This window comes from Poromitra crassiceps (assembly GCF_964638095.1).
Source record: "Poromitra crassiceps genome assembly, chromosome: 4".
Taxonomy (NCBI): Eukaryota; Metazoa; Chordata; class Actinopteri; order Beryciformes; family Melamphaidae; genus Poromitra; species Poromitra crassiceps.
The window spans coordinates 29,996,519-30,011,631 of record NC_139626.1 but is presented as its reverse complement, the minus strand read 5'-3'; the positions used below and the strand labels follow the sequence as shown (position 1 = coordinate 30,011,631).

Sequence of the window (15,113 nt, the reverse complement as noted above, 5' to 3'; positions counted from 1 at the left end):
TAGAGATTTATCTCGATGTGATAGATTTATCTCTAGAGATGTGATAGATTTATCTATAGATGTATCTCTATAGAGATGTGAGAGATTTATCTCTATGGAGATGTGATAGATTTATCTCTAGAGATGTGATAGAGATTTATCTATAGATGTATCTCTATAGAGATGTGATAGAGATGTATCTCTATGGAGATGTAATAGAGCTTTATCTCTATAGAGACGTGATAGCGATTTATCTATAGATATGTGAGAGATTTATCTCTATAGAGATGTGATAGAGCTTTATCTCTATAGAGATGTGATAGCGATTTATCTATAGATATGTGAGAGATTTATCTCTATAGAGATGTGATAGAGCTTTATCTCTATAGAGATGTGATAGCGATTTATCTATAGATATGTGAGAGATTTATCTCTATAGAGATGTGATAGAGCTTTATCTCTATAGAGACGTGATAGCGATTTATCTATAGATATGTGAGAGATTTATCTCTATAGAGATGTGATAGAGCTTTATCTCTATAGAGACGTGATAGCGATTTATCTATAGATATGTGAGAGATTTATCTCTATAGAGATGTGATAGAGCTTTATCTCTATAGAGATGTGATAGCGATGTATCTCCATGGAATATAGATTGAATAGTTATTTTATAACAATAATTCAGCAGTGGCGGCCATATTTCAGCAGCGGAGGTGCACCGCTGCTGAATACATATAGGGCAAACAGACTAATACGTTTACCTCTGAACTTTAATTGATTGGTGGCATAAACAATTCACTCCACATTTCATATAGGAAAAAAGCACTGACGGTAAACATTTTACAAACATTTGACTTCATCTGGGTAGAGAAGCTTCACAGCATGACCGCCTCTGATCCTCACATAGTCCTCATCCTCCTCTGTCCTCTCTGTGCATTTTCACAATGCAACTCTAGGAGTTAATCCACACCAGCACAAGCATGTGTGGGTCAGTTACCCTTCCTGCCTGCTTGTCATTTCCCTGCAGTAGCTGCCGTTGGCCTTGTCTGTATCCGGCCAGCTCCGGCTCTTCCGAGAAGAGCAGCTGGCCAGCGGCCTCACTCTCCAGCCTCTCTGGTCAGGCAGGGCTGGCCTCATCTTCGGCCTTCTCTCATTCCATCGAGTTTGTTCAGGGTGGTACGCTCACCCTCCGTCAGCGTTGGCAGAAGCCAACTACAAAGATGAGAAAAGCAATTAAGTAGTACCGGTAGTAAAGTGGTTCCTGTCGAATCTGTCTGATAATGCCAGATCATTTGTTTTAAGGATTCACCAGTGACTGCTAAGGCCGCTCCCAGCTGTCTGTGACTTTCTCCGGGATGCTCAATCGCCTCAGGCTCTGCAGGACTGTCTGAAGGTTCCCCGCTGGTTATGATGAAACAAGCAGACACCAGCATAAGAGGACTCCACTGACATCACAACACCACTTTGATCACTCAGCATTACACCAACTTACCCAGTTCTTCTTCATAGCAATCCAGCGTTTTCATGAGCTCTACTGCACTGCAGGGCTTCAAGCTTTCCCCAGCTATAAGGACAAGTGAGGGGAAAAATGTTTACGTGATTTACTGCAGACAGTGAATATGTTTACATACATGCACACAATATTCCGTTTTTTGCCGGAATATTCAGAAAATCACAATATTGCGACTAATGAATAATGCACGAATATTCCCATTTACATGCAGCCGTAGCTCGCCCTCCCTGACACGTGAGGGAGAGAGAGAGAGATGCAGGTCGAATCAGTAGAGTTTTTCTGTTGAGAATAAACAGAGCAGCGCTATTCTTACCTGCATCACTTGGTCCATTTTTAGGAGCTTGCTGCTATATTTGCACATCCAAGTCTTTCATAAAAAGTAGGCTAGTAGGCTACGTTATTACCTCGAAAGCTCGCAAACATTTTGGACTTCCGTGGGCACCACTCTTTAAATATCTCTCTTTAAATCGATGTTTCTCATCTCCTCCCGATCAGAAATGTGGGCTTTTCTTTTCGCATGTCAGAGATGATGGATTATATGATCTTCTAGAGCTTTCTTGCACACAACAGCTGACCACAAACCGGCAACATGCGTCGTAAACTGCAGTAAAAACCCTGATTGAGAGACGCATATTTCGAATGCACTGTATCAAAAATCCTCCTAAAACCAGAATAATACTGGAATAACCCACGTCTTAATGGGAAAATACAAAATTCTGAAAAAGGCCGAATTCTGAAAATGCAACTGGAATATGCTGTTTTACCTGACCCTTATCAAATTCTGAATATTGTCGTTTTCCGAATAATAGTGGAATATTGTGTGCATGTAAACATAGTCAGTGTGGACATGCCACCCAACCTAACACAGGTCAACCCACCTTTATCACCAGTGTCACCTTTCATTGCATCTTCCCCACCGGGATAAGGGCTTCCGTTGCCATCAGTACTGAGGCAGGACAGCAGTTCTGTGCGGCAGGCTCTGGCCTTCACCAGCGTGCCGCTGATCTCCTGGGCCAGCCGGTGGTTCTCCACCAGCTCAGCATGGACCCTCCTCCAGGCCATCTTGTCCTCCATCAGGCATCCCTCCATCACTGCACGCAGCTCCTTCTCCTGAGACACCTGGCCCTGCAGGCTCTCCACCTCCTCGCAGCGCTTGTACGGGGAGAGAGGAGGGTCAGTCAGTCGGTGTCAGAACAACCATAGCTGAAATATGTAGTGTCTGTATGCTACAGTCAGGGATAGGGTTAGCTTAGCAGTTACTTTGTGTAGCTGAATGGCCATCTCCTGCATCTCAGCCTCAAGCTGGTCAGCGTAGGCCTGTTCCAGAGTGTCACTCGGCGGACGAGCGCTGCTGTGCCATCTTGCAATAGCCGAGGTCATTTTACGCTTTGGTCCAAACAATCTGCAGTGCCAGCAACAGATTCAGTGTTTTATGCCACAAGTGAACAGAAATGTGAACTGGCAAGGTCTTCATAGAGGCCATTTACACCTGGCATTATTAACATGCGTTTTATGCCATCAGATTGCAATCTGATGGCAGAAATGGGTGGCCTCTCAATCTGCATAAAGTTGCTGTATCCAGATTGAGAGGACAGATTGCATTTACACTTGTGTTCAATGTGTACACAATGCATCCCTGACCACCTCCGGAGGTGGTTTGGCCGATCAGATTGCAATCCGTCTTCAATGTGTCTTGGGGGGCGTTTACACCTGGCATTTCAAGCGGTCAAGCACAATCTGATTGCAATCTGATGACAAACACATGTTCATGCCAGGTGTAAATGGCCTCATACAGTATTCAATGTGGTAATGTGAAAAGACCTCAATCTTTCTCTTACGTGATGCCCACTTCTTTGAGATCATTCTCAGTGAGGGTGAGAAATATCCTCAGGTCAATGTCTTGCTCTTCCAGTACGGGGAGGTACTTCGAAAAGCCGATTTGCTCCAAGAACTCTGCGAGATCCTGCGGGTTATAAAAAATATTATAGGTCAAGAACCCAAAATCAGAAAGACATTCAAGAATAAAACGGTCCAAACATCATGCAGTAAAGGTCAGTGTTACTGGTATAACAAAAGGCATGCCTTGGGACCAGTGTAGGAGGGAGGATGACCAACAGGCAAGCGCATCCCACAGTTTTCTGTCCCAGCAGGGTGTGCTGCAGCATTGCTGCCAGCAGGGTGTGCTGCATCATTGCTGCCAGCAGGGTGTGCTGCATCATTGCTGACATGTCGATTTTTGAGTTTTGAATGATGACCCTTGTTAACTCGGCGGGAGCTGCTCTTTTTGCACTGGTCCGAGTCCTGTTGGACAAAAAGGTGCATTGTCTGTGTCAATGTGATGATATCCAACAATGGTGCTTAGTTATTACAACAGTATTCTGGTTTGTGTGTTTTCACCTCGTTGCTCTCCACAGAGCCTTCCCAGCTAAGGCCGATCACCCGAGGCACACCCTCGCTGCTGCTGCTGCTGCTCCTCATGGTCGGCATGTCGTTGTCGAAGAATGGACTCTCGTCTGCAAGAGGATCACAGAGTCATTCTCATCTGCAAGAGGATCACAATCATTGTTTCGGCAGACGCATCGCAACAGCTGATGAAGGAGGAGGGTTTCTAAAATCTTCCTCGAATTCATTAAAGATCATAGCAGCAATACGATTTCTTGTGGTGGGTTTATTCCAAAGGGATGTTACTGTTCAACAGGTGTACTATAGGTGCGTGTCACACAACACAGTATGGTTATTAGCGGTTGTCAGTCTTGTACGTTTCAGACCTCTGCTGCTGTTGCTCTGGCCGTCCAGCTCGTTGATGGGCGAGGTGACATCACGGTAACAGATCCCCTCGCTCTGTTCCCCACTGTCCCGGAATGTCATGTAGCCCGGCGGTGCAGCAGGAGGTTCTGGAGGAAGAGACAACGAGCTTGAACCATTCCGTGTCAAGCCATCCTTAGTACTAACTAATGGCAACATGTCACTGATGAACCCATTGATACCTGATGCAGCATTTGTGTGTGTATCCCTTTAAGACCGCGAACCGCATGACGCCGTTCGCGGTCTTAAAGGCATACACACACAAATGAGGAATATACATGCCAAATGCTGCATCAGGTATCAATGGGTTAAGTGCTTCATACCAAATTACCAAATTTCTGTACAGTTAATGTAACAGTGGTTCACAACCCCCGGGCTGGCCCGCAATGTATTGCTGCAGGGAACACGAAGAAATGCTACGATTCAGCAGGGAGAAAAGAAAAGAGAGAGCTATGGGCCTATTTCACATTACACCCAAATCAGCCATTTTGTGTCTAAAAGGCAGGAAGCCTAGTACCTACCCACACAGATGAAAGGTCCTGTTGGCTTTGACACTTGCCTGGACTCTGGAGCACATCTGAGAAAGGAGCTTTAATCTGTGGGGGCTTTAGACACAACATTGCTGCTTTGGGTGTAATGTAAAAGCGTTGTTTTAGAGGCTTTGCATCAACACCAGGCCGGCCAGCCCCCGGAGGAGATTCTAGGATTCAGGGTCCGGCTAGGTCCCTTCTCTAGGACACCATCACTACAAAATGACATCACAATGCCACCGGTGACATCATCGAACAAGTGTCCGATCTGACAAGCGTCTTAAAGTGTGACATCACTAGGTGAGAAAGGGATGAGTTATGACATCACCACTAGTCATGTCATATATCCAGGCTAGCACGGGCCATAAGTAGGACCAGTTCAACATTCTGAGTTAGACTTCAAAGTTGTTATGTGGTGTTGTTCTGGCCCATGGCTTCGATATCCAGGACTAGGGAAGACAACATAGGAGGTGCTGGTCAACACCCAGCTGGCCAGCGGGTTATGGGAGGAGCCACCTTCATGCCTACAAGAGACCCAGGTGAGTAGAATGAACTCTACAACAGGCGAGAGGGAGCGGTAGAGTGAAAGTTAAAGAGCGAAGAAAGGAGAGGATCATGAAACGAGATCCCCCCCCCCACGCACGCATTAAAAAGACTCCACGCCGGATCGCTTTGCACGTTGGGTTGCAATGCACACTTATTTGTGTAGTAAAAGGACTAACGTACTTAGTGAAATCAAAGTCCTATGTTGCAAATACATTTCTGTTCTTGTGGCCATCCACAATATGCATCGATTTTAGGAAACATAATAGCCCTGTTCGAAACCGGTCCCTATTACAGAAATAGTGGACTATATAGTGTGTTTGCATTTTTTTTTTTACTACTGTCCGAAATCTCAACTGTTAAAGGCCGGGTTTACCGTGGGGAACATGAATATATATTAATTCTTAACACATTGAATGCCAGCCATGTTTTCATTCCTGTAGGTAAGTTGTGCCAGGGGTGTTTTTGACGATTCTGGCTCATTTTAGAACAGCCGAGGATTCTTTTCTGTTAAGAATTCATGAACATCAATCATCTAAAAATAACTAATAGAATGTGTGCTTTCTCTGTCTAAAAGAGTTAGTTTGCAGAGTTAGTAGTTATGTAGATATTAGCCGTTGAGTACAGCATGGTTTCAGCGTCTGGAAATTTATTCAGAGATAAATGGCTTTTTGTGAAACAGTCACTTTAACCATTCATTTTTGGCATCAGTAAGACCGTCAGACATTCTAAACAATAGTTTTGAACAGTAATTTCCTCCATAACAACAGGAAACACCCCTCTCATTCAAACTCCTCCCTCCGTGTGTCTTCTCCTCCTTCCTCCTAACAGCGGGCGTGTCAGAAGCGCGTTGCTGCTGCCTGCCTGCCTGTCTGCCTGTCGGGCAAGACGAGTCTGAAATGGATTACTGTAAAATCGCGTCGCCATTTCCTTGAATGGCTGGCTTGCTCCCGCGGTGTGTGTGTGTGTGTGTGTGTGTGTGTGTGTGTGTGTGTGTGTGTGTGTGTGTGTGTGTGTGTGTGTGTGTGTGTGTGTGTGTGTGTTCGCGCGTTGCTGCGCGGCTCTGGGGGGAAGGGATCTCTGTCCGTTCTGTGTGTGTGTGTCCGGGCTTCTGACTGTAAAATCGCCAAGCCATTTCCGCGGGAGGCGGCTGCTTTTGTGGCTTTTGGGTCCCGTGGCTGTGACTTCTCTCGGTCTCTGTCGCCACTTAGTGGTCGGTAAAATAGATTACACACATGCTCTTGCTCCAAATAGTTATCTCGAAGATGTAAAAGGGGTTGATTGATGTCCCACCGTCAAAAAAAAAAAATCTTTATGTAAGACGAGTTAGTCCGTCCTTGGCACTTAAGCGCTGGATTATGTAAGACGAGTTAGGTCGTCTATGGCACTTAATGAGTTAAAAAATCTTAAATTTCGAATCCGTTGACATTTTTGAAATTGCTTGTTCACAGCCAGAGAAAAAAAAAAATGAAAAAAAAAAAAAAAAAAAAAAAAAAGGGCCAGGTGACGCGTTTCGACGCGAAACGCGTCACCTGGCCCAATTTTTTTTTTTTTTCATTTATTTTTTTCTCTGGCTGTGAACAAGCAATTTCAAAAATTTCAACGGATTCAAAATTTAAGATTTTTTAAGAATTAATATATATTCATGTTCCCCACGGTAAACCCGGCCTTTAAGTTGATTCACTAAAATACCCAAAATGCACTGCAATTTTTTAGTGAACAGCAAATGTACCCTGCATTTTCTCTCATCTATCACAATGCAATGCGGTCATGTTTACGAAAGGGGAAGAGTGAGGTAGTGTCTGAAACTCGGTCCAACATATACAGTAGTTCAGTATATGATAAACACTACATATAGTTCAGTATAATTATAAACACTACATATAGTTCACTATATGATAAACACTACATATGGTTCACTGTATGATAAACACTACATACTGTATAGTTCACTATACACTACATGGGGAATAGTGAGTGAATGAGTGAACCATTCCGAACATGGCTAATGTCTCATGGACATGAGAGAGAGAGAAATAAACACACAGGCTGAACGTGGCATATCGCTCCTCGATGGGACCATCTTGTTGTAGGGACACAAGCCCAGAGCTCCAACACACATATTGGTGAGTTGCAATATTTTTGTATGTTCATGCGAGGAAAGTACGCACTGTGTATTTGCTATGCAAACGTATGAACTATGCGCTATGCGTTTAATATCCATTCAATCCTATCCTTAACACCCCCTACACCACACGGTCTGCAACAATATTGTCAATTTGAAACCGGTCCACGGTGAAAAAAGTTTGGGAACCCCTGATTGAACATATATATACAGGTTTGTCCTCAACTTTACTTCCTCTCATATTTTCCTTGATTCCGTTGATCGGCTCTCAACATACAGTGTCAATCAGGCAGTTGGGCCAATCAGGGGACATCCAGGAGGGAGGTTTTGTGTATTATACTTCGCCAACTTGAAGCACCACACTCTGATACTGCAAAGTATAATTGATATGCAAAAAATGCAAACAGTTTGTCAGATGTGAGATGGGATAGGATAACCTATGTGACGCTACCACAGAGTTTGCTGGTGCCTCCTACGCGGAACTTGGCGATGGCCTGGGGCCCATCGTGGATGCTGAGGCCTTTAGTGCGGCTCCGACTCGGCCGCGGCCTCGGAGGTGCACTGTCCGAATCCTCCGAGGAGCTCAGGTCCTCAAAGTGTCCTGAAGGGGGCGAATCGCAGACAGAGAACCCATCAGAAAAATGGCAGAGGAAGAAAGACTTGTATTGTTCAAACAGTCTCACAAAGGTTGAAGACAGTTCAGAAAAAAACAAATCTGTCAATGAATAGAAAACATTCAGCTTTTTAACACTGCTGAAATAGACATGTCACTGACTGTACCTGGTTTGACTTTCGGGGAACGTGAGTCGATGAGGCTGGCGATCTTGGTGTAACCGTACATCATCGCCAAGGCACGGGCAGTCTCTCCTTTAGTGTTCCTCTCATGTACTTTCACCTTCTGTTAACACATAAGCATCAAGAGAAAACGGCAGTCAGGTTCTGTTAACACATAAGCATCAATAGAAAATGGCAGTCAGGTGGAGTTGTAGATCAGTCAGTGTGTCAGTGTCAGTGGGGTGGATGGTAACCTACTCACATGATCCAGCAGGTACTGAACGATGATTTCATGCCCAGAAGCAGCGGCCTCCATCAGGGGAGTGAAACCAGACACTGGCTCCCTGTAGATGGAGAAAGCCTCATGAGAAACGTCACAAACTAAATGGAAGATTATAGTTTAGTGTTAAGATGAATGAAGACACTGACTTCACATTGGCATTTGCGTTGTTATCCAGCAGGAACTTGACCATCTGCTGGTGGCCTGTGCTGGTGCAGTGGAGCAGAGCCGTCCAGCCGCGAGAGTCTTTCAGCTCCAGCTCAGCACCTTGCTTTTGGGGCAACAAAAGAACATTTCATGAATGACATGCTGAAAATACATAACACCAGTCCCTCTCGAATTAAGACTTATTGTAAACACTGAGATGGCCATTTCTTTCCTCCCCACCCCCTCTGCCGATCTGGGGAGAGCCGTAGACTAGCACATGTGCGTGACGTAGCGCGTGGGGAGGGTCGCACTATTCTCCCCATGTCCCCTCTCCCGAACAGGCGCTCAGACCGACCAGGACTCACACCCCACCAGCTGCCCACCCACAGATGCGGCCAATTGTGTCTGTAGGAACGTCTGACTAAGCCGGAAGTACCGCTGCAGGGAATTGAACCCGGATCTCTGCGGTGATAGGTGAGTCAAGTGCTTATTACCTCTATACACTACCCAGACGCCCCAACATGGCAATTTCAAACACTGACAACACAGATACAGCATGATGATATGAACGGTTACTGTCTAACAGCAGCATTTTTTGTACCTGTAGCAGAAAGTAAGTGATGCTTTCATTCCCGCAGCTTGCCGCCAGCATCAGCGGAGTGAGGCCTTTGGTAGTCGTTGCATTTACATTCACTCCGGCTTCCAGCAGGAGATTGGCGATGTTGTCATGTCCAATGTAAGATGCATACATCAGTGGAGTCCAGCCCCCAAAGTTCTTTCCATCCAGGTCCACCTGTTTTCTATTTAGACACAAGATTATAGACTGTTGCAAATAGAGATGGATGGATCTATCAGTAATATTATTGTTAGTACTCACTTTTTGATGCACTCTGCCACTACATCATACTGGCCTATAGAGCAGGCAGTGTGCAGGTCCAGAGGCACATCCAGCTCCTCAGGCCGGACCAAGGCGTCACCCAGCCACAGGGAGAGGCTGGCACCCAGCTGCTCTGTCTCGCTGGCCTCATCACTCAATTCAGACATTTTCACCTCTACTCGTCTCTCCTCACACTTGAAAACAGAGGTGAGAGAGGATGCACTGAAGCAGGGGTTTTCAAAGTGGGACGCGGGCCTTCCCAGGGGGGCTCCAAACTGTTTCAGGTGAGGCTCAGTGAATGAAAGTGAAAAAAGATTAGGCTACATTATCAAAAGGAGATCACATAGAATAGCCTAAGTGTGTGATTTGGTTAAAGAGATAGTTCAGAGATACTTTGAGGAAGTTTACTGTGAAACAAATACATGCCTTGTTCAGACAGACCTTTTTCATGTTTTTGGTGTAGTCTGAAACATGTCAACAACAATATCAGACTATCTTGGCTCAATTTGTTGATTGGCCATCGGATCAAATAATCGTGATGGGGGGTGTCAGAGTGAGGGGAGGCCCACTCATACTTTGAAAACCTCTGAACTAAAAGATGAAATGCTCAGCCAAACTTGGGTTGAGCATGGAGTCTACTTTATAATGTACAAAGAACCATCCTAAATAAGCTCCATGCACTGTTTTAATGTAGGCCCCACTGACATGTTGATGAAGTGTAACTCATACTTCTTTGCTAATGTTAGTTAGCTTAGCGAGATCAAGTTAGCCAGGAAAACTTCTCCCGACACATATACTAACGTCAAATTCATAGCAATTAAAACAGTCAAACAACAACCTAAAGGATCTAGTTATATTTTAAATATTGGGAAAAACGGTCTTGTAATTTAAACTTACAGGCAACAGGTAGTTTGTATTCTCTGTGGCCGAATCTTGAAACTTTTTGTTGTGTGTGTCACACTCAATTGTGCTCGGGTTGTTCCTTTCCTGCTTTAAAGGTACCGCAAATAATTTTCATTTAAAACAACAGTACTCTGGGAGATAGTGAGCTAGCCTGATATCAGACTGAATGATCAACCTGCTACACGCCATTTCCATCTTCTTCTGTCAGTGCTTGGCTTATAGTTATGCAATGTTAGCTACTTAATAGTGGACACAGCCACACTGTATCCACCAAGTTCACCATTTTGGCAACATTGTGTGTGACTCGTCGCGTCTATAGCAACATTGTGAACTTGTGGTTGCAACATCATGTTGCCATTATTCCTTGAGAACTCTATCAGACTGAATGTCAACTCGTTACATTTCCATCTTCAGAAGCAACCTCAGTGGAGTGGGCGGATTCGAAGGTCTGGACCCAGGCAAGGAGACAGACATAGCGTTTCCTATATAAATTATATATTGGTTTAAAAAAAAAAAGGGGGGGGGGGGGGGGGGGTATACTGTTTTGTTGTCTAGTTTAACTGCAATCTGGATTTTTGTCAGACAAAAATAGCAATCAATCACCCCAGGAGAACACTATACACTCTTTACTAAACTTTAGTTAATTATTTATTTTGGAAGTTGATATAATTTAAGTTATTGGAATATATCGAAACTGCCTCTGTGACTGTACAACCAGAACTGTTGGGCATCAAAATCCATTCAACACACAAATACTTACAAGCTAGATGTTAATAGATGGGATCTTATTACTGTGGAACTATATGATTTATTTTCTTTTTTTTAGTGTAAACTCATTATGTACTGTGCCATATTTTCATAGAAACATCTGTGTTGATTTGAGTGAAACAGCAATATTGCAGTCATATTATTGTTGTTTAACACCTTCCAAGAAATGGAACAACACAAACATACAAAATACTTTATTTAGACATATGATACAAACAGCCAGAACTACTAACCCTCTCTCTCTCTCTCTCATTACCTGGTGAGTGAGGCCTTTTTTCCAACATGGTTGAACACTCTTAATGACCAGGCTACGAGTCAAGAAAATTGAAGCGAAACTCCTCCTTTGATGGAGCAAAAACAAAAGTGGGCGTCTCCTGCTGAGTCGCTGCAGCCTGGGACTCCGTTTGCACCATCTGCCGCCTGCTGTCTTCCTCTGTGGCAGGTGTGTGGGTTTGGAGTCCAGCTCTCCGGTGGAAAACAGATGTCTTGGAGGAATTTGACACAGTTTTGACCTGCGCTGATGCAATTGCTGATGGAGAGAAGAAATCAGTTAATTAATGGGACTTTAAAACACACACACACACCAGAAACTACAACTCCCAAGAACATTTGTACTTTTTAAGTGGGTTTAAGTGGCATTTTCCCCCGCCAAGAAAACAGGCTCTGACATAGTTGAGCGAGGCACCGCGAGGCAGACCTCCGCAGATCGTGCCTGAGGTCGGCGCACGGTGCGCAGGCACCGAGGCATTCATGGTCAGAGCTGCAGCCAAGTGATCATCATGTTACATAGTACAGTGATAAGTGAGAAACGGCCCATGAAAAGTCACAATGAAACGCCATTATGTGCAGTACTGCGGTTTCACTCACAAATGACCCTATAATCAGCACATGAATAGAATCACCAAACTTGCTTTTACTGAATGTAAATAGGCGTTTCAGTTCTCAGCCCTATAGTCTACTTTGCGCTGCTTTTTCTCTCTCTCTCAACACAGCACATTTACCGTAGAAACCTTTTCAAGTCATCAAAGTACAAGTCAAAGGCTGTGTCCACACCCGGTATTAACATGCGCCTTGGGTGATCCAATCACAAGTGGACAGCTCCAAGTACGTCAGTTCACACCTGGCGTTAGAATGCATCTCCACATATGTCTCGAGTGACCACTTGTGATCGGATCTCACCTCCCCAATCTATATGCAAATAAAGTCACCAGAACCCAAGTCAAGTCAAGACTCATGAATCAAGTCGAGCCTCAATTTATGCCTCGAGTCCAACTCATTTGACCTTTCTCAAGATACAGTACCTCTGCTTGTTATACTTGTTATAAACACATAAACTGTTCCCATGGATTTGCCATTTTAACAGCCTTCTGCATGATCCTGTTGAGATGTATCACAGCAACAGGAGACAGACACACACTGTTCTCCCTCAGCACTGTATTATTATTTCTACTCACCGCCCTGAATGAGTCTGAACTGCTTGTCCTTCTCCTCTTCCATTTTCTTCCTGTAGTCTCCAGTCATAGCTCTCATTACCTGCCTCTTCTTGGCCAGTGGCGCTTTAGAGCTGTGCAGCGTCTTCAGCGCGCGGGATGCCTCCTCCTCTGCGCAGACACACACACGCGTGCGAGAGCACACACACACACACACACACACACACACACACACACACACACACACACAATCTATCAGAGCCGTTCATGATCCTGAACTGTCAGTCACATTTAAGTAGTGCATCATCTTTATCATTTAAGGGTCGGGCGATAATTCATTATGATCATTTATCGTCTTTCAGTGGAATCGGATCGTGATGATTGACTGATCGTGATGACTGACTCTGTTTGGGTGTCCCCTTCTGGGTCCTCATTCCCAACTCCAGCTGCTCGATGCACCAGTCCAGCTCCCTGCTCAGCTGCTCCTCTGCACTCTGCGAGACACAATCACACTTTCACTCCGACATGAAATCACTATGAATCCCACAGTGACAACAATACTTAGTGTGTGAGAAAAAGCTTCACAGCCAGTGGGGTTGGTCGGTACCATCTTGGGGGACTAACTTTCATAGTGATTTTTGGCAAGGTAGGTATACACCCCTACTGCTAGAAAAGATGTGATGGCAATGCACCAGTCGCCTCCAAATGTGTGCCATCACCAATTTTTATAACACAACCAAGCATATTCTTCAGGTCTCCTGCCCGAAATTGCATCCCCCAAAATAATCATATCATCTCCTGAACCATAAGGCCTATATGCATGTTTCTGGTCTCCTTTGATAGGTAACAAGCTAAGCAATATGACTATTATAATATTAATAATTATATTATAACTAATTACTATAGGTTCTGTCAGACGTAGAGTAGACTGTACAGACATAGATCAGACTGTGGTGCAACCACAGTCTGATCTGCTGGCCACTGATCAGCTCCACTGGAGCAGTTGGGGTTGAGAGCCTTGCTCATGGGCACCTCAGTGGTGGTAATGAGGGAGGGGCAAGCGCTGCCTTTTCACTTTCCCCACCCAGATTTATCCTGCCGCCGGGGATTGAACCGATGACCTTCCGGTCACAAACTCACTTCTCTAACCGTTGGGCCACCACTGCCCATGCATATGCTTGGTAGTGTTATAAAATGGGTGATGGCACACATTTGGAGGCAACTGCTGCATTGCTATCACATATTTTCTAGCAGTAGGGGTACCTTGCCAAAAATCACTATGAAAGTTAGTCCCCCAAGATGGTACCCGTGGCCCAAATGTGGGGCCCTGGCTCATGGCCAAACACTGACCAGCACTGGTTCTTGGCATCCTCCGCTCCCCTCAGTCGGACTTGGCTTCTGCTGCGTCTCGGCACTTTCTGAGGCTTTTTTCTTCCCAGATTTCTTCTTCTTCTTGGCTTTCGTCAGCTCAGGTGGGGAACTAACCTGCCGCTGCGAATCAGGTGGAGGGATCGGAGGAGAAGAAGCAGTCACCTCTGAGGTTTCCGTTTTCATGTCTTCAGGCGGGACAGGGGGGATTTGGAAATTGAAGGCGAACCCAGAGCCCTGTCCTGTAAAGGCTGTCAGGCCCGCTGGATTTGTTGATGGCGGTTTCCTGTCTCGGTCTGATGATGGTGTTTCCTCTTGTTGTGCTCCTGGAGAATCCCCAGAGAAGAAGTTGAACTTGAAGGCGTTATCGCTGCGAGTCCAGAGGGCTTTCTCTGCTCGGCCTGGGTCAGTGGAACTGTTTGACTTCGGCTCAATATCTGTCTCAACATAAACACACACACCACACACAACACACGCACACACACACGCACACACACACACACACACACACACACACACACACACACACACACACACACAGACAGACAGACAGACAGACAGAAAGGCTCGTCAGCCAGGATAATATTTAGCTTCATGTTTGTCGAAATCATGATCATCATCTTGTTTTTCTTACAATGTAACGTTACCTATAACCAACAACCTTTGCTCGGCCATGATGATTCTCTCCGTTTTGCAGATTTCACGGTGAAAAGCGCTCGACTTTATATATTCAAGGAAGGTCTCAGTATGGGCATTGGTTTCAACATTATGAAATATTTCCTCTGTCGCCTGTTTTTTGAGTTTGCTTACCGTTCAGAACGTGAAGTAAATGTCAACCCAATGGTGTTACTTCAGAATAACTCCGACGGGGTAACGTTTCCACAATGCTAGAAGTTCCGTTTGATGTGTTTACTTTTTTTCCTTTTAAACACGATCTATGTTTTTATGCAGCCTGTTCCGAAAGCCCTTTTTTTACACGAATCGGTCGGAACTAGGAGTGAGTGGACTTATAGACTGAATAACATTTGTCACGGATAAACGCGTGCTTGTGCTCCAACACCCCAGATTCTG

The 15,113-nt window shown here is 44.9% G+C and overlaps 2 protein-coding genes across 2 annotated transcripts; both read right to left on the bottom strand.

Moving 5' to 3' along the window:
* Window positions 1-738: 738 nt before the first annotated feature.
* anks3 (ankyrin repeat and sterile alpha motif domain containing 3) lies at window positions 739-10,488 on the bottom strand. Its single transcript, XM_083636248.1, has 16 exons — window positions 10,471-10,488; window positions 9,574-9,767; window positions 9,298-9,496; window positions 8,699-8,820; window positions 8,532-8,613; window positions 8,276-8,393; window positions 7,947-8,096; window positions 4,261-4,386; window positions 3,890-4,005; window positions 3,575-3,793; window positions 3,331-3,455; window positions 2,753-2,894; window positions 2,371-2,644; window positions 1,472-1,543; window positions 1,289-1,380; window positions 739-1,191 (listed from the first exon to the last, which is right to left on the bottom strand). Exons 2-15 carry the CDS (start codon window positions 9,738-9,740, stop codon window positions 1,298-1,300), a joined length of 1,995 nt encoding a protein of 664 aa, XP_083492374.1. The 5' UTR covers window positions 9,741-9,767; window positions 10,471-10,488; the 3' UTR covers window positions 739-1,191; window positions 1,289-1,297.
* A 980-nt stretch (window positions 10,489-11,468) lies between these two features.
* On the bottom strand, window positions 11,469-14,837 carry cUnh8orf33 (chromosome Un C8orf33 homolog). Its single transcript, XM_083636268.1, has 5 exons — window positions 14,690-14,837; window positions 14,025-14,479; window positions 13,078-13,168; window positions 12,699-12,845; window positions 11,469-11,773 (listed from the first exon to the last, which is right to left on the bottom strand). The coding sequence occupies exons 1-5, from the start codon at window positions 14,715-14,717 to the stop codon at window positions 11,553-11,555; spliced, it is 942 nt and encodes a 313-aa protein (XP_083492394.1). The 5' UTR covers window positions 14,718-14,837; the 3' UTR covers window positions 11,469-11,552.
* Window positions 14,838-15,113: the final 276 nt, after the last annotated feature.